Source organism: Doryrhamphus excisus, chromosome 3 (genome assembly GCF_030265055.1).
Source record: "Doryrhamphus excisus isolate RoL2022-K1 chromosome 3, RoL_Dexc_1.0, whole genome shotgun sequence".
Lineage (NCBI taxonomy): Eukaryota > Metazoa > Chordata > Actinopteri > Syngnathiformes > Syngnathidae > Doryrhamphus > Doryrhamphus excisus.
This window is the reverse complement of record NC_080468.1, coordinates 23834900-23860319: the sequence shown is the minus strand read 5'-3', so window position 1 is coordinate 23860319 and position 25420 is coordinate 23834900. Positions and strand designations below refer to the sequence as shown.

The window sequence follows — 25420 nt, the reverse complement described above, 5'->3', positions numbered from 1 at the left end:
TAGCCCTGCCTCCCTACGCTTGTGTCTGCCAATCAAATACACCAGTCTGGACAAGGTGCAATCACACTAAAATAAATATATTTAATGCAAACAATTCACAGATGTCTTTTCCAAATGTGACAAATGTGCAAATGAAGGATGAAAACAACGTGACAGTCACAGTCAGCATTCTTCTGAACAAGCAAAAGTGCAACAAACCTTTGACAATAAAGAAAACAGTTGTCCCTCGCTATCGCTATCGCTATCTCATAGTATATAGATTATATATGTAGAATTCTGGTCACTAGGCATCAGTAATGTTATGAGACATTAAATTAGATTACGTTATCTTTCACACTGCATAGAGACTGGCCACTGAGCCAGCAGATACAGCTATACCATGGCTGAGATCAAGTGAAAAATAGGTTCACCTCTCATTCAGTGTGGAAGTGGTAGATTTTTGTCCTTCTTCCCCACTCTGTTGGAAACACTTGCAAACTGAGTAGATTGAATAAGTGAATGTACTTAAAGGTTAACTAGTTAGTTTGGTAGGTTGCTCTGCTCGCTGAGACCGTGTCTTATGTTCCTGCAATGATACCATAGAATGTGATACTGTGATACCTGTGATGTAAACAAAGAATAACAGGAGTGTAAAAGTGACTACTGGACGGTTATATAATGTCTACAAGGCTCTAATAATGTTAAAACCTGAATCGTATTGAGAAAGTCATAAAGAGGTTTTCTATGCTTTAACTCTGAAAATATTCAGTTTATTAAAATCATATCCTACTTTGCAAAAATTCACATATTGCGGTGGTGTCTGGGACACTGCAATAAACGAGGGATGACTGTACTTCTTTCATTCGAAAACACAACTTATTTTCAAGCCTCCTGACCTGCACGTATAAGATGCTATGATCAGATGACTGCCAAATGTCTCATACATGGTTAATCATTTGTATGTGTGCATTTCCGATGTCACATTTAAGGTGCAATGCAGCAATAAGAAGGAGTGCACATTTTGGGTTCAAAGAAAAAGAAAACACATCTGCAGGTGACAGACATTATATCAATAGTAAAACATTAAAAGAATCCAATAAATTACAGATTACTTTAGCCTGCATTCCTTGCCCTTCTCCACCAGTTAAACCAATTTGGATTACTGTTGATGGTTACGCAATAAACTTACATGTGTTAACGCATGGTCTATGCACGTTCTCTGCCTCCAGAAGGCCTCCAAAACAATAAATAGACTTACAAACCAACATAAAAATGGCCGTAAGGTTGTTTGAGGCAAAATCTAGAATTTAAAAAGGCACATTAAAAAGAATGGGGATCAGCATTCACCATCCCGTAACAAGGTACAATCAAGAAACACAGCTTAACATACATTATATAAGTAACACATGAAATACTTTCTTCACTTTGGGCATAAAATTGTTTTTTTTTAAGTTGGCCAATATAATATAATATTATATAATATATATATACACACACACAGGGGCGTCACTAGACCTGATACTGTACTGGGGCACACCTGGGGCACAAATAATTCATGAGAGCGCGCAAAGTGCGCAAGAGAATTCAACACTTATTTATCATCGAAGAACATAAATAGATCTTTAAACTATTAAATCATATCAGACTATGTTGTTGTCTACATCTTTGATTAACCACCTGAAATGTACTGCAGTAATGCGTTTGGCCTACTTGTGAACTTTACTCTAGACTTCTAAACCATTACAAAAACACAACAACTGTTGTGTGTCTATTCAGGGAATCATTTTTTGGGAAGTAAACTGTAACGTCTTGTTTTCATTTTTGCAAAGTGGTCAATCACTTTGGCTGTGGCTTAACTTGGAAAGTTCCTCACTGTCCACTGACACGATGGCAAGACGGTGAAGCCTATCCTGCCCCATTGTGCTTCTCAGCCAAGTGTGGAGCCGTTTTCTGTGAAATAAACTTAAATGGTTTAAAAATGTGGCTTACGACTTGATCTTAGGGGAAAATGTTTTTCTACCTGAAGATAGACCACTGCACCATCCATAGGCTATATCTGTCAACTAACACAAGCTTATTCAAAATCATCATTGATGCAGAGTTCAGGATGCTCGGGATGCATAACCGACATTATATTTCATGCTGATGAAACTCACAGTTCCACCGACAGCTCGTACAGCAAATTAATGTAGTTTTCTACACAAGGAATAACGTTAGCTAACTTAGCATTAACTTAAGACAAACTTCTGTTGCCTAGCTAGCTTAGGACTTCAGTTACTTCTCTCATTCATTGCTGCTTTGTCCCATTGCTGCGGGCGAATAACCTTCTGATATCCATCTAGGAGTTGCCAAAATCAAAATAGTATATCTAACAAGTTGTTGTCGGCTAACACTACCTACCATGTGCGCATTGTTTATGTGGAGTGAATACAGCTGCAATGCATTACCATACTAAGTAGTATGTGCCTTAGACTTAAAACTCTGAAGTGATTTTTTTTTTTTTAAATTGGTGACATTTTTACTGGGGTACTGCAGATCAATACTGGGGCACGTGCCCTAGTGAAATCTGTCTGGTGACACCGCTGTATATATATATATATTATAACATATATCTGTTTAATAATGGAAAATCGGTGCATAGTGCATCAATCAGTATCTTTTTCTATTTTGTCTATGACGGGTATATGGCTGAACTGTGAAAATGTGGCGTTTGGCGCCATCCATCGATGGTTTCACAGAACTGCAGGCATCCAATCAATGATTTAAAAATGACGAGATGGTAACATTCCTATGAGAACGTTGTAAACTATGATGGCCATTAAAAGAAAGGGAAAATGTGATATTTTGGCTTTTTCGAATTTCCATTGCTTCCTGGACTGTCCTATGTTTCTCCACTCTTGTGGATGTACTGGCACTAAAAAGCAAGTCATGTAATCACACTTTACATTTAAAATTGACTTACTTGCTCAGTGTCTTAAAAGGCACTTCTCAACAACACTTGAATAAGAATTCATCCTTTGGTCATGACGAGGAGTTCGACACAGAGGCAGCGATATGACACCAATGTGCCTCGTGAACCCACCGCAGAATGTTTGACTATCACTGGATCACACACTTGTCCTTCTGCTGCTGTGCGTACTTTCTCCTGCGTTGCTCCAGGCCTCGTTCTAGGCGCTCATCTTCCTCCAGAGCTCTAATGACAGAAGAAAGGGGGCCGTGTTGAGTTTGTGGCCGAAATCGTCAACACCTTAAGCGCTTGGCAAGCTTTTCCTCTTACCCTCTTTCCTTTGCGTCCATACTGTGGACCAGCTGGTCTCTCTGATTGACCAGTGACACCAGCTCCTGAAGCAGCAGTTGTTCCCTGTGCTTATGTGCCAATGTCTTCTGCCACTCTTAAGAGCGCACAAAACAACAATGACTTTTTGCAATTGTGAGCACTTCATAGCACAGTCAGGAAGACAAACCTTCAAGGGCCATTATGTCTCGCAGCTCTTTGGTTAACAGCTCAAACCTCCTTTCCAAATCGTGCTCCTCCAGCCTGTCAATCACAACACTTTCATTACCTGTATGTTTAAACACCGGATGGATTATATTACTGGATGTCACTTCTCTCAAGTGGAACCCTTACAGCAGTTGCAAGTGATCCTGCCGTCTGATCAATGCATTCTTCTTGTTGACCAGTGTGAACCATTCCTGAATGAGCCGCTCCTCTTGGACCTTGTCACTGCCTGTCAAGGTGACACACGAGATCATTCACACACAATGTCCGTCTTTTCTCCAAGTGAATGAATACTCTCTTGGTTAGCTACTTGTTTCCATAAGTTGTCTGAGCCTCCTCTCCACAACTGCAGCTCTGCTATCTATGTGGTTTTGTTCCGCTTCCAGGGCTTCCATTTGACTTAGAACATACTGGCTGGGGTCCTGAATGAAACACACACACACATGCATACACAGATTCTATTGTTTGCATGAAGCATGTTGATGACATAAGGTACTAATACTAACCTGGCCGTCTGGTTTTCCCTCCTCAGTCACTGTCACCTCTGAAAGGCAAAAGACACATGAACTCCTATGTTGACATCTAAGGACAATAGGTACAGTGGTACCTTGGTTAACATCCGCCTCGGTGAGCGCGTTTTTCGGTTAACATCCAAAATTAATGCTAATATTTTGCCTTGGTTTGCGTTCGTCCATCTGGCGCACATAACAAACTGCTGCATTTGTACTTGTATGTTTACGCATACTCACATTCATACTTATGGACAATTTGGAGCCGCCTAACATGTATGTATTTGGAATGTGGGAGGAAACCGGAGTATGCAGAGAAAACCCACGCATGCACAAGGAGAACATACAAGTCCCATCCTAAAAAATAACAACGTAATCAAGTGAGCTAATATCGCAAAAGGAGTAATAGTGTTAACATAACAGGGACAGCAAACCATCGAAGACGATCAGAAGTTGTTGCTGGTGTGGATCAACGGTTAGGGGAGCTACCAGGAGAAGTGAGGTTGCTATGTGCGGCTCTAACAAAGAAAACGCCTGCAACGAGTGAGTCCGTTGATAAATTTTTCAGGCTGGTTTCAAAAAGGTATAAACAGCATAGTTAGGCAAGGTGACTCTGCAAGTCCAGACAAATGTCCCTTCAAACTCCTCCATCCCTCCACTTTCTGTTTTTGGCTTGCCAAGGGTGTAAGGATGTTAAAGGTTAATTTCTCCATTTCATATGTCACTTTTGTGGCATTGTTTTTTAATGTAAAAATGTGCATGTTAAAAAATCTTTAGCAGACCTGTCTGCATAGATTTTTGATGCCACAAGAGTGCAGTAATAGTTTAAAAAAAGGGATTGCACTCCAAGCATAATCTTCTTCCCTCGTCCTCCTTCTTTGCAAAGCTAAGTAAAGTTGATGCATTACTTTCTGTATGTAAAATTATTTAATGAATTATACTCAATAAAAGGTTTAGTGTTTAAAAATGTGGGTTTCTGAAACTGATAATTGGATTTACATTATTTCCTATGAGAAAACTTGCCTTGGTTAGAGTACGTTTTGCTTTGAGTCGAACATTCTGGAACGGATTAGTGACGCTAACCAAAGAACCACTGTATTTGATCCCCTGCTGATTTTGTATAACCTTAGAAAGATCTGAACAGTTATAAATGAAATAGCATTTGATTGAGGGAAATAAGTATTGGATCAACCAGCAAGCATTTTGAGGATAACAGTCAATCGCCCTTGCCCTGGAGCTCCATGCAAGATTTAACATCATGGGGGTGATGCACAAGGGAGCAACTGGTTGAACTCAAGGACTTGGGGCCACACTTAATTTCTGTCTTGGGGCTGTTTCTCTGACCATAATCCATCCTGAGATGTGTGTGTCCCTGGTAACCAACTACAAAAAACGTCTGACCTCTGTGCTTGCTAACAAGGTTTTCTTCACCAAGTACTCAAAACTTATGTCACTCAATTATGTCTCAATATGTTTCAATAAACCGACCATTAAAAGTATGGACCGCTGATACTATACTCATATAGGAGTAAACTTACAAAGGCAGCAGGGGATCACTGTATTAAGAAGAGTAGAAAGTAAATCAGGTGACCTGTTGTGATGCTTCCTCTGTTTTGTTGTCCTGCAGTAGCCTGTAAAGATGAAGAGGTCCTAAAGCGTCCCATCAGAAACTTATCATGATAGTTGTAAAACACATCCTTACCATTGACGAGTCTGCGTCTTCCTCAGATGCGCTCCTCCTCTGTGACCTGCGCTTCCTGAGGAGATCTGCGTCTTTAACATGAGAGAAAGTAGTCTTGGCCAGGAAGTGACTCCTTGGCGGTGCAACCGGTGACTGATCGTCACATCCCCCAGATAACACTTGTGGGCATTTGCTTCTGAGCAGTGGAAGGACATCAATGTTGCTTTCACTGTCTTCGGCTGAGATGGTGTTGCCGTTGGTCTCCAGAGTGATGCCCTCCTCCTGAAGTCTCTGGGTGCAGTAACGTACAGTCGCCTCAGGGTCCTCTTGGCTCTCCCGCTCGGCTGTCAGTGCGTAGCTGGACTCATTGCCATCTTTGTCGATGTGAAGCACACTTAGCTCCTGGCCCATGAAATGAGCGTGGATCTGGCTGAGATACGTCATGACGATGAGACGGTCAGGCACCGGCAGCATGACCATATCGGATGGCTCCATCAGCCGAGAAATGCCTAGCTCAGCGAACCCGTCAAAGGCCTGCCATGTGAACAAAAACACATTCTTCAAGTCTATACATTATGTCAATGTGCTCTAAATAAAAACATAAATGTGAATTACCTTTTTGTTGTTGTGCTTAATGTCATATGGGTCCAGTAGTTCATAATTACTGCAAAAAGGACAAAGATGGTTTAAATTAACAGCTAAAAAGTCAACCTTTATTGACATGGGCTTGGCTGTTTACATCTTCTCCGGGTGGAAGTGATTCAAGATGGCACAAAAAGCCAGACCATTCCTCCAGGAGGTGCTGAAGTTGGTAATCCTCAGCCCCTTGTGACCCTGAGTCACTTCCTCGCACCACTTCAGTAGAGACTGACTGGACTTCACCAAGCTTGGACTGCCACAAACATTCTAGAACCCATTAGCACAATTTGTCAGGTGTGGAAAGTGTTGTTGATTCGCTCAATCTGGGATAGTCCTACTTCTGGAGAGGCCGAGCCATCTGGAGTTTTTGCTGGAGTTGATTTTTGTTGGGCTTTGCTCTCGTCTGGGTGTGAACTGCTCCTAGAAAATAAAAAACAATGTCATCAGTTACACATTGCTTCAGAAAGGTTTGATTGATCATTCCAAACCATGGACGTCATGAAAAAACACACTCTAAAGCAGGGGTCTCAAACTCAATTTACTTGGGGGCCACTGGAGCTAGGGTCTGGGTGAGACTGGGCCGCATCAGGTTTTCCAAAAAAAAAACGCATTTATTAAAAACAAAAAAATTAAAAAAAACTTCAATTTTCTACAAGAAAAGCTCTGATAAAACATTCCACTGTTCTCAAATATCTTACTTTTTATTTTTCCACACGAAATAAGATGAAAAATAAATAAACAAATCAAGAATAAAGAAAATCAATCAATCAGTAATAAATAAATAATAAAACGGCGAATAGTAACTTAAGAAACCACATATAGTTGGTGGGTAGACAAATTATTTTTTAACAAAGCATTATTAGAGCCCTGTAGACATGACAAAACACGACTATAGTCACATTTATACTCTTTTTATTTACAACATATTGCGCAACTGCAGGGTCTTGAGACACATGCTAACTCGCAAACTAGAGAGCTAGCGACCTAAACGGTAGCCTTCAAGTTATTTCCTTTAAACTTAAATAGCCAAAAACTTACCACTTCCACACGGATAGGGAGGATAACTATTAACAGTTATTTAACCTTTAACATGAACATTAATCAAATGTAATATTTTTTTCTGGGTACATGATACCATACAGCATTTATATCAAACTTGCGCGGGCCGCACTAACATTAAACTTTCATATCAAGGCGGGGGCCTCAAACTAGTGCCATGCGGGCCACATTCGGCCCGCGGGCCGCGTGTTTGAGACCCCTGCTCTAAAGCAACCCTTACCTGACAGCAGCCACATGTATAGAGTCAAAGTCTTCAATCTTCACTTCCTTCTCGGACTCAACTGATTCACTGCCTTGATGGTGGTGTACAGGTAAGCTGTCATCCTCAGAGGTCGTCATTGAGGAGATATTCATACTTGGCTTCCAGTTTTGGACCGCAGCATCCACTGGGTATTCTTCTCCAAGCCCTTCTTCAAATGTAAACACGCTTTTTGAAGCTTCAGAGACTTCTGAGGGACAGAAGATGTCTGTAGGTGGTGGCCGCTTCTTGGCTCGAGGCAGCGGAACAGGCAAGATTAACTGGTCGTGTTGCTGAAGGTCAAGATGTTGTCCGGCGATGTCTGACAAGGAAAATAGTGTTGTCTCATCTGAAAATGAAGCACTGAGATGTTTCTTGACCCTTGGTTTGGGTACAGGAAATGCTGAGGGTCCCAGTGTATTGTCTTGTACTTGTGGTCTGCTTCTCCGAAAATGCACCATTGACACGTCCTCTTTCCATGATAAGGTTTCATCACCTGCAGCCTGAGGTTTTCTTTCTTCTGCTGCTGTGATGTCATCAGAGAAAGTGCCACTAAGATATTTCCTGGCACGAGGCTTTGGGATAGGTTGACATTGCCTGCCAATTTGTTTAAGACCAATCTTTTTGATAATGGAGAAGGGTGCATGTTCCTCGACCTCAACCTGCTCTGCATGTTCTGGTTTTGGTGTGATGCACTGAAGTTCCTTTGTTTCTGAAAAGGAAGGTCCTTGAGCCTGGTCAGATGGAGCCATGTCTTCCTTTTGTGTGTGTGCTTGTAGGACATCAGATTCACAATAATCTTGTTTGATGTTTCCAGGTGGAGTAGGAAATGCCTCGGTGATGGCTGTTTCACTGGTGACATTGTCTTTTCTTCTCACAGGCTTGCTTGGGATACGTTTCTGAGACAACCTACCATCTAGTCTTTCAATATCCAATTGTTGATGGACACTTTCATCTACATCTACAGGAAGGCTTATATCAGAAGAAACAGAAAAGTACGTGGCAGGTTTTGTTGGAGATATCGCACCAGACTGGACTTGAACATCACACAGTCCACTCAAATTCTTAGTGTAGTCTTGTTGAATATCTTCTACAGTTGCACAAGGATTCTGATCATCACAGGTTGCTTCTATGAGAATTTCAGTCAATAATTGACTTAATGGAGGATGAAGGGTGCTTGCATCACAACTTGCTTGTCGGGGCCTTCGAAAATGAAACGAAACGTTTCAGGATTTTTGAGTCTGCTTTGCATTGTTCTACCATGAAGCCATGCAGCACAAGAAGGAAATAATCCAAATCCCAAAAAGGGCAGTCATTTTCCTGCTCGTATGACACTTTGAGCACCACAAAAGCACACTGAGCCGCCATGCATTACCTATAAGGTGGATCCATGTTTGTTAACACTCACCCTTTGTCCAGTTTGGACAATGTTGGAAGCTCACCAGCACTCTGGGGGCTGAGTAAGACACTACCAGTGGACACCGGTAAGTCCTGCTCACTTTTAGAGCATTGATTTTCCTCATCTGTATCCTCCATTGAAATCCCAGCCAAGTCTGCCTCAGTCAATGGTGGCCATTTCTTCATAGTCACAGACGTCACAAAGCCATCATGACTGTGTGCACTCGGTGATGGAGGAACAACTTGATCTTGTTGTGGTTGTGGCCCAGCAGAAGGACAGAGTATACAGTCCTCAAAGTGGTCATATGCAAGAACAAGCTCTTGCGTGCTACTTGTCGTGTCCACACAACGCTGTGGCGACACATTATCGTGTAAAGGCTTACCAGTCAAAGCCTTCTGTTCGAGAGGACTTTCATCCACAGCAGAGCCGGACGGACCCAACATTGACGCTACAGTTTCATAACTGTGGAAAATGCACATTTAGCTCAGTGAGACCTCTAAATGAGCATGCAGCAGAGAGTGAAGACCTCGCAAATCCAAGCAACTTACCCTTTATGGAGAACACCCACAATAGTTTGTACTAATGAAGTATCATCCTCTGTGGCAGATGAAGAAGATTCTGCCTGTTTTCCAATTAATGTTCCTTCTAACTCCAGTACTTCCCAGCCTGAGACTCCCTCTGACTCAGATTTATCCAAATGTTTCTGTTGTGGTTTGGCTCCTATTGTGATGCTGAAGGGCCAAATAGAATGGACTTTCATGGATATTCCGGGCATCACGGAATATCACACATGCATGGGACTTACCAATTAGCATTGAATGAAGAATCCAGGTTTTGGCTTGCAGTCGCCATCAATCTTTCCTCTGTTATAAAAGCAAAAAGTGTCACATTCAAATAAAAAAACATGACCTTGATTCCGAACAGAGAATATCTCACCGTCGGCAACATGTGTGGTTTCTTTATGATATGGCGGATTTATTTCCTCTCCAGTTTCGTTCCATGTTGAATCCAAGAGTGGTTGACTACAAGCCCATCCATAAATTCTAGTGTGATGTGGACTTGATGAAGCCAGACATAACATGTGCTTCATTTCCTCATGACTTTCTAGGACATAACTGGCAATGTGCATTTTCTTCTCATTCTTTTGCTCCATGAATAAAAAGGAAGTGTGGTTGTGTGCTTGATCCGAAGCGTCAAAACTAAGCATCCTTGCTGATGGGAATCCAGGCACACGGGAAATACATGGCAAAGATGTGTATAAACTGACCATGTGTGGTGTTTTGTTGACAACGTGAGCAGACGGAAAGCCACTGATGCGGGCCTTTTTGGGGCATGATGTTAACATTCTCACCGTGTTGTTGTTGTTGCTGTGTTTGTGTCCAGCAAGTGCTGAAATGACGTCGGCCCTCTCCCTGTGAACTGTGATCAGGATGGGCTTGGTTTCATTCACCCACCTTGTCACTGGGCTTTTAGTGAGGGATGCAAATCCTTCCACACATGAAGACTTGGGGCAGCAAGCTTGCAAACTGATCATGTTTGTTTTGCTTTGAGGTGATGAGGGAAATCCTTGGATCCTGGAAGCTTGTGGACAAGATGGTGCCATGGCAAACATGTTTTTGGCTTTGTCTCGGTGAACTGGCTTGCTGTCAATCCATAACCTTGTGTTTTTTTGCACTTTCTGCACCAATGAACCCTGATCCAACAACCATCGTTCTTCCTTGTGCTCTTCAACTGAGGAGAATCCCAGAACGTTGGAAACTAGCGGGCACAGAGGAAGGAGGTTTACCATATTTGGTCCATAATGCACACTGGGATGTGGATTGGATGGAAGGCCAGTTATCGATGATGCTTTAGGACAGGTAGGTGCAAGGAAAAGCATATTTTTCATTTGCTTCTTGTAGTTATTTGTCTTGTCACATATGAAGGCTTTCGTCGATGTCCTCGTTAGCAACGCCTCCTTTCCTATGAGCCAAGCATTGCTGTCACCTCCATCCACAGATGCAAATCCAGCTATGTTTGAAACATGGGAGCACAGCGTGTAGAGGCTGATCATATTAGGAGCACAATATGCATCTGGTGGATTTGGATGAGATGGGAATCCCGGTGCCCGTGCCTCTTTTGGACAGGATGGTACAAGTGAAGACATTTTTTTCATAGTGCCTGTGTCTTTGGGAAAGATTCCCATGGACAATATCTTGTTTTCACACATTCTTGACTTAAAGAGTTCATCTCTACTAATGAAGCACTCTTCTGTTTGATCAAATGATGGAAATCCTGCTATTGCAGATGTTTTGGGGCATGATCTTGCAAGACTAATCATGCTTGAGTCAGTCGGTGTGCCTTGTTGTTGCGCCGAAGGAAAACCGGGAACACGGGAATGTTTTGGACAACACTGGAGAAGAGAAATGTCTCCTTTCTGATGTTTGACCAAGTTGCTGTCATCTACTAATAATAAGCCAGACTCCATTTGTTTTCTTCTGTTCCGTAAGCAATGACTGATTCCTATTGTGTCCCAGTCTTTGCTATTTGCTTGGAGCAAAGACGGACAACCAGCCACACTGGAGGTAGATGGGCAGGATGGAAGAAGGTTGACTGCACTAGAGGCACTAAAGATGACTGTCGGTGTAAGAGAAGATGGAATTCCAGGAATACAAGCCTGTTTTGGACAAGCTGGGGTTAATAATGTCATGGCTTCCATTACATTATTTACAGGAATATCTTTCATCATCACAGTCCTGGTTGTCTTCTCCAAAAGTGCCTCTGTTTGAGATAACCAATATCTATCATTGGCCTGACAAAAAGATGCTGTGCCAGCGATAGAAGACACTCTTGGACAACAGGGATACAGAGCTACCATACTTCTACGTTGTGTTACATAAGGGAATCCAGGATGTCGGGCCTTTGCAGGGCAAGTTGGCACCAGTAAAACCATTCCTTTATTTTTCTCAATGTCCTTGAACGTATATGGCTGGAATACTTGATTCTGCTTCTTAGATGGTTTCCTCCAATGTTGCCACTCTTTCATCGGCCACTTTTTGTCAATAAAGCCAAGCTTTGATGGCATGCCAGGGATCGCTGTTGTATTGGGATAATCCCCCAAGAGAATATCTTGTTGGTGCTCCAAGCAGGCTACATTTGGAGTCAGCTCCATTTGTTGAATAATGTCTGATTTAAATACATTTGTATCATACGTGGTGGAATTAAGGATCACTTCTTCATCAGTGCGAGGGAGAAATGGAACTGGATGAACCATTTCGTCATTAGTGACCATTCTTCTGCTGATTGTAGATGCCTTTTCTAGATGCTCACATATAGGAGATTCTTCTTGTATCTTCTGTCCATGACTATTTATGTGACTGGATGGCAGCACTGCCGCATTGGCATCTAGTTGGCAAGATGCCTGCAGTGAAACCCTGTTGTCATCTCTAAGGATCAGGGAAAATATAGATTACAGTCAACGTAGAAGGAGGAACTCATTGCGATTAGTGGATTAGAGCATTTCCAGTGTGAAGTTCTTTCTTGAATTTTAGGTTCCAAGACACGCCATTAACAAGCACATCAGAGTCAAGAGTCCAATCAAGGTTAACATGGATATGAACATTGAGATGCTTTCCACACACTTAAAGCTGAATTGATTTCGTGCAGTAAGTGGGAGTGCATCACACCATTGCCATACAACCCACCTGTTTGTGGCATTGGACAACAACATGTCAGTAGCCAAAGGCGACATTCTGAAAACACAATATGAAAAACCAATTTTTTTAAAACCAAAAAATAATAATAATAATAATTCAGACATGGGTTATCAGGCCAACATCATGAAGTAACTCACCCTGCTTTTACAGCAGTTACTTCTTCCTCAACTTGAACGTTCATCAAACCATGTTCATCTTTAATTGACCCCAAGGATGATTCAAAGTCCATTCTGATTGGCAGCTCTTCTTGTACTAAATGGTGCACACATGTTGATGGCATTCCCAAAACAGAAGCTTTCTTTGAGCAAGATGGAACCATATTGACCATATTTGGAAGTGTTTCATTTGACAGTCTCATCCGGTCAGCAGTAGGTTGGAGGGAATGGATTGTTTTGTATGGATTTTTACGAGGAGAATTTTGCAGTTTCATCAACATTCCCCAGATCTTGGGGATGTTGTGATCAGCAATGGTCAGGTCTTTTGATGGGAACCCCACTATATGTGAGTGTGTGGGGCAACATGGCAGCATGTCCACTATGTTCTTGTTGTGATGTTGCACTGCAGAGGGGAATCCAAAGTTGTGTGCTTCTCGGGGACAGGATTGCAGCATACAGACCATCATTTTTCCATTCATGGAAAACATCTTATCCAGTGGAGAATTCTGAGAGAAAAATGTAAACCTCCTAGTGACTTCTTTTTTACAAAGCGTCCCCAAATCTACATGCCAGCTCTCATATTCTTCCATTGTAATTTCCTTTGCTGGTAAACCTGGAATTTGAGTATGTTTTGGGAAAGTGTTAATGGATTTAAACATGTCGGGAGTGTCCTCTTGTCTTTTGCCGACCTTAAAGGGAATTCCATAAACAGTGGAGTGTTTGGGACAAGGGGGCAACATAGATACCATCACTTTAAGTTCTGCCTTGTCTTTTAAAGATATATTACACTTGAGTATTGATGAAATCCTTCCTGGCTTTTCCGATGATTTTTCCCACAGTGAACTCTTATCAGCATTCCATTCAGACCGACTGTGGAATCTGGAGGGAATCCCACTGACTCTGGAATGTCTTGGATATGTTGGAAGCAGATTTATTATTGTTGGTATCTGATGTGTTTTGTGCCAGTTTAGCGATGGGAAGCCATCTGAGGTGGCTTCCAATGGGCAGGAAGACACAATGCAGACCATCTCTTTAACCAAGTCACCTTCAATATTGTTGGTATATTCCAAGGGTGATGTAAGCGCATGCTTCATGACTGATGGCAGTGGTAAAAAGCAGTCTTTTGCCCACTCCAGTTTGGTGCCATTTCTAGCTGGAATTCCGAGAACATGAGATTCCTTGGGACAACTGGGCAAAGCTTTGGCCATGGATGCTTCTTGAGATACCAATGTTGATCTGTGAGCTGATGGGAAGCCAAGCACTCTGGCCTTGTGAGGACACGATGACAACAGCTTGGTATTATTTTGGTATGAGAACACCACCACTTTGCAGCCAGGGGTCATCACACTTTCCTTCCTTGGGAGCTTCTCACACAGAATTTTATCAGCCAAGCTCCAAGCTTCACTTTGTATACTATGTACAAATGGATCCTTGGAAGGAAAACCAATAATGTTGCTTTTTCTTGGGCAAATAGCCACAAAGTTAGCCATGCTAGCATTATGGCGTGGAACAGAAGGTAAGCCATAGGCGCAAGCCTTGTTAGGGCAAGACGGTAACATATGAACCATGGTTGTGTCTGCTTCGTTCAAAGCCTCATGTGAACATTCCAGAACACATTGACGTCTCCTTGGTTTGCATGAAATTGATTTATTCAAATGTAGCCAGCTTTCGTCTTGTGTGCTGGCACTCTGTCTACATGGCATGCCTGCAATCAGTGTGCCTTGTGGACACACAGGATGAAGACGGACCATATTGGAATTGCTTGGAGAAATTCTTGTATTATTTGCTGGCAACATGGGCACAATCAGTTTGATCATATTGATGTCACTAACACAGTTTGAATAGATCAGCAATGGTAGTCTCTTACTGGGTAATGGCTGGACCAGTGCACTCCTATCAGCAGCAGTCCAAGCTACTACAGCTTCCTCTGACTGATGAATCGATGGAATGCCAGGAACATTTGAATATTGGAGGACACTTGGGTGCAATTGTAGCATACTTTGCTCTTTTGCCGTCACTGCAGGCTGCAACGTGGCTGCTATATCAGAGAGAGAACCAAGTTCTATCTTGGATGTATACATATGTCCGTTCTTTGTGCTTTCAGGAAAACGTCCATATTCTTTCTTTTGCAAAGACTCTGTTTTAATTTCTCCTTGTAAAAATGTGATTGCTGCTGGCTCCAACTTGGAGTCAAATTCTGAAAGATTTTCTGTTTTGGACACAACATCTGGTAGCACCAATGGCAAAGTAGAGGTCTTGTTCTCATTTCTGAAGGATTAGGATACCAGAGAGGAAAGTTTTTGTCACAGAAAGATGACGAAAATTCACTGGATAGGTTCACTGTTGCAAACCACTTACCCCAAAGCTTCCGTTTTGCGGTCGCCCCTTATCATGGCCTTTGCAACAACGACTGACGTGGGTTGGGGTACGTCGAACATTTGAGGAGGGTGGGGATTATGCGAGTGAACATTCCCTAATTTAATGGACATCTTTGACACGTGGCTTTGTGCTTTGACATGGATGTCAGGACATGTCTTGTGTGGTCTTGATTCTTCATCATCCAGCTGCGGTTTGGGCATCTCAAAATACTTTAAGTCTTGAACTAAGTGTGCTTTGGGGCTAAGGGGCAGAAGAGAGGCCATGCTCTCGGGTCTGAAGGACAAACAAATAGAAGGGTGGGAGGCTGAATATTTATCATTCCACACACCACCATCACTGTGACAACTGCATCCACACTGGTGCATCAAGCCAAAACAGGTGACACCTTTGTCACGTTACAAACACAAAAGCTCATGAATCCAGTCCATGTGTACAAACAACACAAATGCACATCAGAGGCTTCTCTTACATGGTATTCCTTTTGCAGACTACTAATCAAGTTAAGAACATGAAACAATAAAATATCCCAAATGTATAAAAAAAAGAGCTAAGTGACAGTGACATATGAATTATTTTGATACAACACATTTGAAACCTTTTAGCTTTTTATTTTCACATTTTTACATTTTTACTTGTATTTATTAATTTATATATATTTATATCGTGAGGAAAAAGCGGTAGAAAATGAATGAATGAATAATTACAGTCATCTGTAACTTCACTTTCTGTATGTGAATTTTAGTTTTTTTTTAATAACTCCCTTAAAATACTCCCCAAAAAGGAGTAGCTTTTAAGTATTCAAGCATTCGGGGCCTTCAGTCATGAGGGATGCCCACTGCAACATCTCCACAAAGTCAGCTGCACACGGCACACATTGAAGGGGGTACATCACGATATGGTGTGCTTTTTCCTTCAGTGGAACAATGGAACTTCAGGTTGTGCAGGGGTGTAAAATGGCATCTGGCTATAGGATCTATGTGTTAATGACTGGCTTTTTTAACAGGACTATGCTGGGGTTTACAATGCCCACCGGACAATGGACTTAGTCTAGAGAAATAACTTCATTCATTTTGACCATCCTGTGTGTTCCTCTGATCTACTAAATCCAATTGAGAACATTTGAGGATGGATGGCAAAAAAAAGGAAATCAGTTCCAGACAGTGGATGACCTCTGTGATGCCATCTTTACCACCTGGAACAACAGTCCCACTAGCCTGGAAACACTAGCATCAAGCATGCCTAAACCAAATTTTACAGGACATACTGAATGCAAGTGTAACCTGTGATGTAATGCTATATAAAGTGTTTTGCAGATTTGAAATTAACTTAACCATTACCACTATTAGCAACGCATTTTCTCCGTAACATGTTTGTAAGTGAAGGGTAACGTACTTCATAATAACCTCAGAGCATTGAATCAAAACCTGCCATTTTGACAAAGCAGAAACGGCCCAACATAATTTTGACTCACCCTGCTGATGCCTTGACAACATGAACTTCAAATGGAGCAGGAACTCTGGAATCAGGACCTGAATGAAATCAAGTTAGTCATTTATTCCTGACAAGTCACCAAGTTCTACAGCCTGTTTTGCACAATGCTTACTTGTCGATGTGGTGGACTGGTTGTCCTCCTCACTCAGCGTGCTCAGCTGTCTCTTGAAGTCTGCAGAGAAGACAAAGCGCTCATATAAGAACTTTGAATTATTCATTCTCTTTATGTCAACATTTATACACCAGCAACACAGTGCCGATGAGGACATTGTCCAATGAGTTCCAATGCTCTCCTTTATTGTGTACCTGCATCTTGAGCACTGGAAAAGGCTGTGGCACTTTGAGATAAGTGAGACTGAGGCCGAGCAGGAGTAGAAACAAAAGGAGGACTTATTGAAGGACAGAAGAGGGTGTCGACAACTGTGGCGGGTGGTGGGCTTCTCCAGGAAGGAGCACATCCAGAACCCCCCTCGTGTTGCTGCTGGAGAGGTGGACTGACAGGTGGACAGGATGAAGCTGACAGGGAGGAAGTGTGGTATGATGGACAGGAAATGGACGAAAGGAATTTCATGACCTCAAATGCTTAGATTTGTGCATACTTTTTGGCAAAACACATTATTAAAACTACTAATATATACACTACCAATCAAGTTTATAATAACCCAATTGTTGAAATTCAAGTAGTCAAATCTAGTGAATACTTTGAAATAATACAAAAGGTAGGTGGTGAAGTTCCAGGGGTTAAATAAAAAGCTATGGTTACACAGAACTGAAAAATAATGAGTAATGTACAAAAATGGAGGTTGATCAAGCCCTGGCAGTTGGTGCAAGTTCTGGGGTACTTACTACCTCCTCTGTTCAGAATGTACTGTGGTACTATACCCCCGTGAACATCAGTTGAACAGCACTGTACTGCATAACATAAAAGTCTTAGCTTTTGTGTTTTCAGGCCGGATGTCCTTATTACTAAGTTTATTATTAAGTGTAGGCTGTAGCACTGCTTTCAACTTATTCACTCATATTAATGCGGGGTATGCTGGAGCCTATCCCAGCTGACTTTGGGCGAGAGGCGGGGTAAACCCTGGACTGGTCGCCAGCCAATCGCAGGTGTGATCTCCTGACTGTGTGGCAGAAATGAGGTTTTCGATGAGGAGCAGCATTACATGGTGTCTCTCTCTGCTCCCCGGGATGGAGAAACTTTGGTGAGAGAGCAGGCTGTCCTAGAGGGGTGTGAAATTTAGGAGGCCTCCACTCACTCTGCCAGGAAGCTGGGGTAAAGAGAAGGAATGGAAGCATAGATGGACAGAAAAGGCAAAAGAGCTGGCATATACGCTGGCCAGCCTATACCTGTGTCAGAAGCTGAGGGCAGACTGGAGGGTCTGGTCAGTGTGGAGCCACGCTCCACCACCTTGGGATGTCTTTGAGTTGCAGGAGCGTGCAGAGGTAAAGGAGGACGGGAGCTGGAAGCAGCTAAGGAAGAGTTGATAGAAGATGATGAAGGAAGGAAACGAGAGAAAAGCACATGGAAAGCTGTGTTGGTACCTGTTGGTGAGCTATCAGTGAAGGTAGGAGAGAAGAGAGAGGGATCAGAGGGCGACTGGGAGGGCATGAAGGTGGAGAGTTCAGTGGGGTTGTCACTGTGGAAGCTACGTGGCCGTTTGGGAGCTGACACATAAGAAGAAGGGAATAAGCAGAAGGTGATAGAAGACAAGCCAAACCTTTAGAAGATTCAGTCATTGCAATTTGTTTGCATGACAACATTCCCAGCTACTCTTAATGGTTATATACATGACCTCTGAACTCTGGTCACCATTTAAAATGTGACGGATTGTCACATGTACCTGATCCACAACCGGGCTGGAAGATTTTGGGAAGTGCTGGAGGGTGAGCTTGTGTGAAGGCTGGCAGTGAGTAGGCATAGAGGGACGGGGGTGCCTTATGGACAGCTGAGGGGGGTTGTGATTGAGGCAGAGGACGATGAGAAGGGACAAAGATGGAAGCGGAAACACCCAAAGACCCTTTTCCATCCATTTCTGTATTTACAGGGTGAATGGGAAGGAAATAGGACAGGGTGCAAGATGGAAATGAAGGATGTAGATGGTGAAGCCAGAAGATGAAGTACAGTAGATCCCCACTATTCGTAGCGGTTATATTCCAAGATAGCAAAAAAATAATGGACGCACTTATAATAATGCCTATTTATGACACTCTTATGACAACTTATTCAACACATTTGTGAAATATATATGTACAGTGTAAAGCGGCTACAGCGGTACCCAGCTCTGCTACTCTGCAGGCCGCTGAATCTTTTAGGCTATTAGTCCGGGATGATGCAGTACATAATCCATACTGCTTGTCTGTTGTAATTCCAGTAACAACATACAATCATATATTAACTTGTGCTTCCAGACTTAGGGTGAATTTTTGTAGAGAAAAAGCAAATACTGAATAGGCAGGGGATCCACTGTAGTAGAATTACGGTCAGGAGCTTACCTTGGGGCCCTGAGTCAACAGCAGGCCTCCAAGCCAGGTCATGTACTTTTGTAGAAGCTGAAAAAGAAGCAGCACAAAGACAGAAACACCATGATGGAATATGAGAACAATGACTAAAAACAGGAAAAACTGTCCAGTAGATGTTTGAGTTGAATTCCTTTATTTAGGTATTACCTGAGCTGGACCCAGTTTGTCCACTTCCAAAGCTTGCCCTCCTTTCCTCGCCTGCTTCCTCATCACTATCGTTAAAATCATCCAGATTCCCGATATCGCTCTGCTTGAAACTCATCAGACTGGCCAGACTCTGCATATCCTCATCACTGCAAGATATGAGGAATTAAAATGTATACTCTCAAAACTGCTCAAAAAACAGCAAGAATTTACATTTTGCACAATTTGGATTAGTTTTGGAATTTACTCAGTAATTATCCTTTCGATACATAACATTATGTCTGTTTTACTTCTACATTTTGGCTGCTGTCTTAAATTTTGATGAGCTGATGAACAGCCTATTTCACTTTAAAGGGAGTTTATGAATACATTTCTGACTCAAACCTTGTTTTGCCTAACTGTCAGTTCTTCTTTTTGCATTTTGAAGCTCTGCTTAGAACCTCCTTAATATCCAAAAGTGCGAAATGGAAAAAATTTAATTTTGATGAGTGCACTGTACTGAATAACTTTTTGAGATGATGCAGCTGACTCACGTCGCTTTGCCCTCTTTGAGAAAGATGCAGGACAAGGTGAGTTTGAGAGTGGCTTCTTTCACTTTCACTGACAGAGGTTTCAACTTCAGCACCAGGTCGTACTGAGCTGGTGTCGCGCTAGCATACTTCTTCATGTTGACATCGGCCGAGGCCAGCACTTTTCTTCGCCCTTTTGTCTCCTGAAAAAAAAATGATGGAAGTGAACACAATCACCCCCTGAGCAAACACTGTCAGTGAATTCAAAGACTCACATTCTCAATGACAAAAGTCCAATCCTTGTCCTCAAACTCATCTGCAGTTGGCTCCTGGTGACAGAAAAAGAGCTTAGCAATGCTCTTGTCCACATTCAAGTTTCAAGAGAATGAGCTTTCTACCTTGAAGAGCGTTACTGTAATGTCCAGACTCTCTGGGACTTGCCATAGCACCAGACCTCTGTAAGGGTTCTGGATCCCTGGCTGCCAACTGTGGAGCTAAAAGTGGACACAGTTAAGTTTGTCTATGTTTCTACTTCATAAAAGCATATTGATGTAAAGCAGGGGTCTCAAACACGCGGCCCGCGGGCCACACACTAGTTTGAGGCCCCCGCCTTGATATGAAAGTTTAATGTTAGTGCGGCCCGCGCAAGTTTGATATGGATGCTGTATGGTATCATGTACCCAGAAAAAATTATTACGTTTGATTAATGTTCATGTTAAAGGTTAAATAACTGTTAATAGTTATCCTCCCTATCCATGTGGAAGTGATAAGTTTTTGGCTATTTAAGTTTAAAGGAAATAACTTGAAGGCTACCGTTTAGGTCACTAGCTCTCTAGTTTGCGAGTTAGCATGTGTCTCAAGACCCTGCAGTTGCGCAATATGTTGTAAATAAAAAGAGTATAAATGTGACTATAGTCGTGTTTTGTCATGTCTACAGGGCTCTAATAATGCTTTGTTCATTTTAATCTGAAAAAAATAATTTGTCTACCCACCAACTATATGTGGTTTCTTAAGTTTTTATTATTTGCCGTTTTATTATTATTGTTATATTTATGTATTACTGATTGATTGATTTTCTTTATTCTTGATTTGTTTATTTATTTTTCATCTTATTTTGTGTAGAAAAAAAAGTAAGATATTTGAGAACAGTGGAATGTTTTATCAGAGCTTTTCTTGTAGAAAACTGGAACCAAAGCGAAGTTTTTAAAAGGTTTTTGTTTTTAATAAATGCGTTTTTTTTAGAAAACCTGATTGCGGCCCAGTCTCACCCAGACCCTAGCTCCAGTGGCCCCCAAGTAAATTGAGTTTGAGACCCCTGATGTAAAGTCTCTTTCTTTCATACCTTTGTGCTGTGACGTCTATTTCTTCGGATCCACACCACCCTCAACTTGTCTGGTTGCCTGGAATCATATCAAACCATCAATGAACTAAACTTGAGCTGCTTCGGTGGTAAGCAAACTCCTCACAAAGAAGGCGTACTGTATCACTCTACCTTTATCAATGGTGGCGTCAGATATGTTGCCGTTTTTTAAATGTAAAATTCCCTTTCAGTGGACTGACAAGTCTCACGTGCTCCTCCATTTTCACATCTCCTCTCCGCTACTCACCACGCCCTCTCAAATACAATGGAAGCCTATCGGTTGATGTTGAACAAACACACCCAAACATACATAGTCACGGCCAGTGACATACTATTATTGTCCACCTTCAACAACCTAACCACAAGAATCCATATGCATAAAAACAGATTTTACACCAGAGTCATCTGTTGTAAACATACAGTCCACCCATACAGCATGGTTAAGTTGTCAGTCTTGGAAATATGAATGTATTTCTATAGTCTATACGAGTCTGGTGAGTCAACCGTATGTTCACTTGTCAACCACAGAGTGGCGCCAGAGGAAAAAGCGTATTTATACACAACAGAAACATTGTAGCATTATCTGTCTTGTTCTTTATTTATTTCTATCAGATATTCTTCTTCTATCGACCTTTTTCCACATCTATTTGGACTTTTTTATGTATTCTTCTATGACCATAAGGACATATTCCCACAAGGCCTCTAAATGTGAACCTTCTAACAAAGAGTGTGCACTCGAATGACTCGCCTTGAACGGACATGTGACTGCAAATCTTATTCATTTAGCTACGCATACGCAACGTACCCTGCAGTCACCCAAAGATCGAAAGTGACCAACAGAAACTGAAATAGAACACAGATTTAACACCTGCTGCACTTCTTGTTTGTCATGCCTCAGCAGCGTGTCAACAGGGACACTCAATGCGAGGAAAAAGTTCCACATTGTTGGTGATCAAAAAACAACAAAAGCAGAAGAAAGTGCGTGTGTTGCTGGAGGACAGCCTCTCCAGCTGATCCACATTTTACACATTCTTCTTCTTCTTGGTTTAGAGTGACACAACATGACGTCACATTATGCCAAGCTTCAGCTGCACAGCCCAGATGTTAATATGCCAGATAGAGGATGAATAGCATGCTGCTAGTAAACATGACAGGATATTTAAACAATCAAGTTGAAAACCCCGGGCGATCCATCTTGTATGGAATATGTCACCAACCAATAATGTTGTGCCTCCCTTCTGTTTTACTTTTTGTGCCTCTGGGATGAGATAACATCAAAAAAACAGGAAAAGTCACTGGTTAGCGCTCTGTGTGACGGATTAAAACATGTTGTTGCTTGTGTATGTGTGTGTTAATCTGCTAGACGGGAAGCCAGGCCACAATACAAGCCAGGGCTGGAGGACTAACTTATGAGTAAGCATAGTGGAATCAAACCATAATGTCATTCAGTAATCGAATTTATACTCTTAAGGTTTTAGCCCTTAACTCAACATGGCAACGCCACAATGGCTGTTAAACATGTGAACAAAATATTCTTGCTTTAGAGTTATTTTGCTGTGACAGAGGCGGTTTTGTGTTATAAGGGCTGACTGACCCACTTAGCAGGACCCACAAGCATGGTGCAGCTGCAGCATCTCAGCGTCAACAAGAGCCGGAAGTGTTGTCAAACACACTAAAATGGGCTGCGTTCACTTACTTTCACATGTAATATGTGTATTTATACAGTGGATCCCCGCATAGTCTTGATTATGACATTATCTCCGTAAATATGCTGTTTACTCACAGAAAACCCACCCTAACTTGGTAACAATTTATAATTACATGATACATGTACAACGTGACAAAGGTGTAAAATGGCGGAGCCCGAGGCGGCTGCAGCACCACCAGCTTGCAACAGTCAACTTTGTTCAAATCCAGCCACAAAATTTGCAGTCATGTGAACACAAGTAAATATTTATTAGTAAGAGGTTACTGGAATTGAACAGGTAAGCAGTGTGGATAAAACGCAGCATTGGAGGAACACCAGATGATCTCAGACTGATACCTGGGGATGAACCAGCAAACGACAATGGCCTTACATGAGACAGAAGCGCTAGCCATATTATCGTGACTCTCCTAAACATTTTACAATTTCAAATGTGTAACAGCTAGGGCTGCAACTGACGATTATTTTAATAACCAATTAATTTGTTTCATTGTTTTCCGATTCATTTATGATTAATGGATTTTTTTTTAAACACATTTTAATTTCCGCCACTTTATTCAGAAATGTTAACAGACAAAGCAAATACTAAGCGCACAAACACTAGGTTGCTGCTTGAGTAATCTGTTAAATTAATGTTAAATAATTATTCATTCATTCATTTTCTACCGCTTATGCTAAATGCTTCAGTAAAACAACAAATGTACACAAAAATACAATCATGATCAGTTTCTTAGTTGATTAATCTGAAGCTTGTTGTTTCAATTAATGGAGTAATCGGTTATGCCATGGATGGACCAAATTAACTGATTTAATTGAGCAAACACCTACAATTAGTAGTTGGGTCCACAACATATCAGAAGAGAGACAAAATGGCCCATCACTGTTTTCCATCCCATCACAGTCCAGGGTGTAACCCGCCTCTCAACCAAAGACAGTTGGGATAGGCTCCAGGACCCCCGCGACCCTCGTGAGGATAAGCGGTAGAAAATGAATGAATGAATGACTACCAAAATTAATTGGCTAACTGATTATCCATTGATTAATCAATAATTATTGCAGCTCCAGGTACAGTAAATAAGTTTGTGAAGCATAATATAGGGCTTAAACCGGGTTTAGGCTTCTATAACATTAGCTTGTTAGTGTCCTTGATGGTTGCGAACAATGGCAATTAAGGAGAGATGGGGCATGTTATTGACGATGGACCTAATCGATGTCTTATAACAGTCACTTTTATTGCAAATGTTGATCCCAAATCAGATGAGAAGTCATTCTGTATAGGAAGGTTTGGATGCGGAGAAGCATTAGTGTCAAAAAATGACAGGGATCTACTGTATTGTGTATACTGGGTGAAAATTCTGACAGTGTAATGATGTCCTAAATCGATTACTTGATATGACAATCGCAATATTCATCCAATTCTTATTCTCGCCTTGTTAATTGTGAATTGCAACCAACTATCGAACTCGTCACTCCTCTCCAGTTTAGCCTCCATCACTGCACCACTCACTATTTGGGGTGTGTTGAGTGCAACATCCGGGTACTGGCAGCTCACTGTCATTTTGCACATACTTATCCGTGTCAACGCACTTATTAACTCGAAATGCTCAGTGAAAGTATAAAAGTGGGCTATTTCAAACACAGCCATAAAACGATAAGTTTATAAGTTAAGTTATTCATTTTAACAATGATTCGGCAGTTAGTGAGCTGTTTCCCCAAATAGCCAAAACGTATATGAGTTTTTTTCAACAACACGTTATCAAGCAAAGCAAAATAGGAAATGGTTTACGGTGCTTTTAAAGTTAGCAGCTAGCTACTCACCATTTATTAGTGCATTCTACAAGCAGCTCGTGAAAGGACGCGGCAAACTGGAACTTGGACGCCTTCTTCCCGACACGCTGAAGTCGCTTCCAAACCGAAGTCATGGTCGAATACTGGTCTCAAACACTCCAAAAGGGCGACATAGAGGGTGGGGGAAGGAAGGAAAGTGATGGAGAACCTGTCTTGTCTCGATGGGTCTCTCGCGCTGACAGCTCAGACTCTCGATCATCGTCAATTCACATCGATGCTAACTCGGACAACCCGGAAACCATGCTGATACTGTTTTCAAAATAAAACATGCTTGTTTCATAATAAAATAACAATGACGAACTAAATGTTTATCACAGGCTCCGGGGGAAGTAATGTGTTCTGCAACGCAATGACACATATATGTGTTGTATTACTGATGACATATGAGCAAATCATCACGAACATGTAACCGGAACTTAGTTCGTGTTTAAAATCACAGCTTGACACAGCATTATGAGCACGATGGTAATATTATGAGACGTGTTTCATTTACATTTGTTATGGCATTCGAGTGTGCTACTTCACTTTGTACTGAAACTGCTGCTATAGTATACTACAGCTTGAAATCAAAGGCGGCAGAGGGCACTTTGATATGGTGATGAATATGTTTA

General features: G+C 41.8%; 1 protein-coding gene across 19 annotated transcripts; it reads right to left on the bottom strand.

Moving 5' to 3' along the window:
- Positions 1–61: 61 nt before the first annotated feature.
- Positions 62–25184, bottom strand: ehbp1l1a (EH domain binding protein 1-like 1a). Of its 19 annotated transcripts, XM_058067829.1 has the most exons (34): positions 24780–25170; positions 21239–21296; positions 20295–20390; positions 20172–20225; positions 19921–20099; positions 19391–19536; positions 19217–19273; positions 18565–18756; positions 18266–18388; positions 18071–18193; positions 17887–17991; positions 17030–17239; positions 16836–16895; positions 16704–16761; positions 15212–15505; positions 12836–15121; positions 12687–12734; positions 9940–12428; positions 9809–9866; positions 9552–9734; positions 9386–9465; positions 9013–9250; positions 7587–8807; positions 6646–6727; positions 6408–6574; positions 6284–6332; positions 5690–6202; positions 5579–5618; positions 3985–4022; positions 3789–3900; positions 3608–3707; positions 3444–3517; positions 3257–3371; positions 62–3172 (listed from the first exon to the last, which is right to left on the bottom strand). In XM_058067829.1, the coding sequence occupies exons 1-34, from the start codon at positions 24881–24883 to the stop codon at positions 3079–3081; spliced, it is 9846 nt and encodes a 3281-aa protein (XP_057923812.1). In that variant the 5' UTR covers positions 24884–25170; the 3' UTR covers positions 62–3078. The 19 variants fall into 19 exon arrangements, with proteins under 19 accessions (XP_057923812.1, XP_057923810.1, XP_057923819.1 ...); XM_058067827.1 differs by having other exon boundaries at positions 9013–9465; XM_058067836.1 differs by lacking the exon at positions 7587–8807 and having other exon boundaries at positions 9013–9465; positions 24780–25169.
- Positions 25185–25420: the final 236 nt, after the last annotated feature.

Excerpts from the sequence above, each read along its gene's own strand:
- ehbp1l1a (XM_058067827.1), bottom strand. The coding sequence starts at position 24,883 with ATGACTTCGGTTTGGAAGCGACTTCAGCGTGTCGGGAAGAAGGCGTCC. Across the intron at positions 6,203-6,283 it reads TTAAGCACAACAACAAAAAG|GCCTTTGACGGGTTCGCTGA; the intron begins GTAATTCACATT and ends TTCACATGGCAG. Across the intron at positions 3,372-3,443 it reads AGACATAATGGCCCTTGAAG|AGTGGCAGAAGACATTGGCA; the intron begins GTTTGTCTTCCT and ends TGCGCTCTTAAG.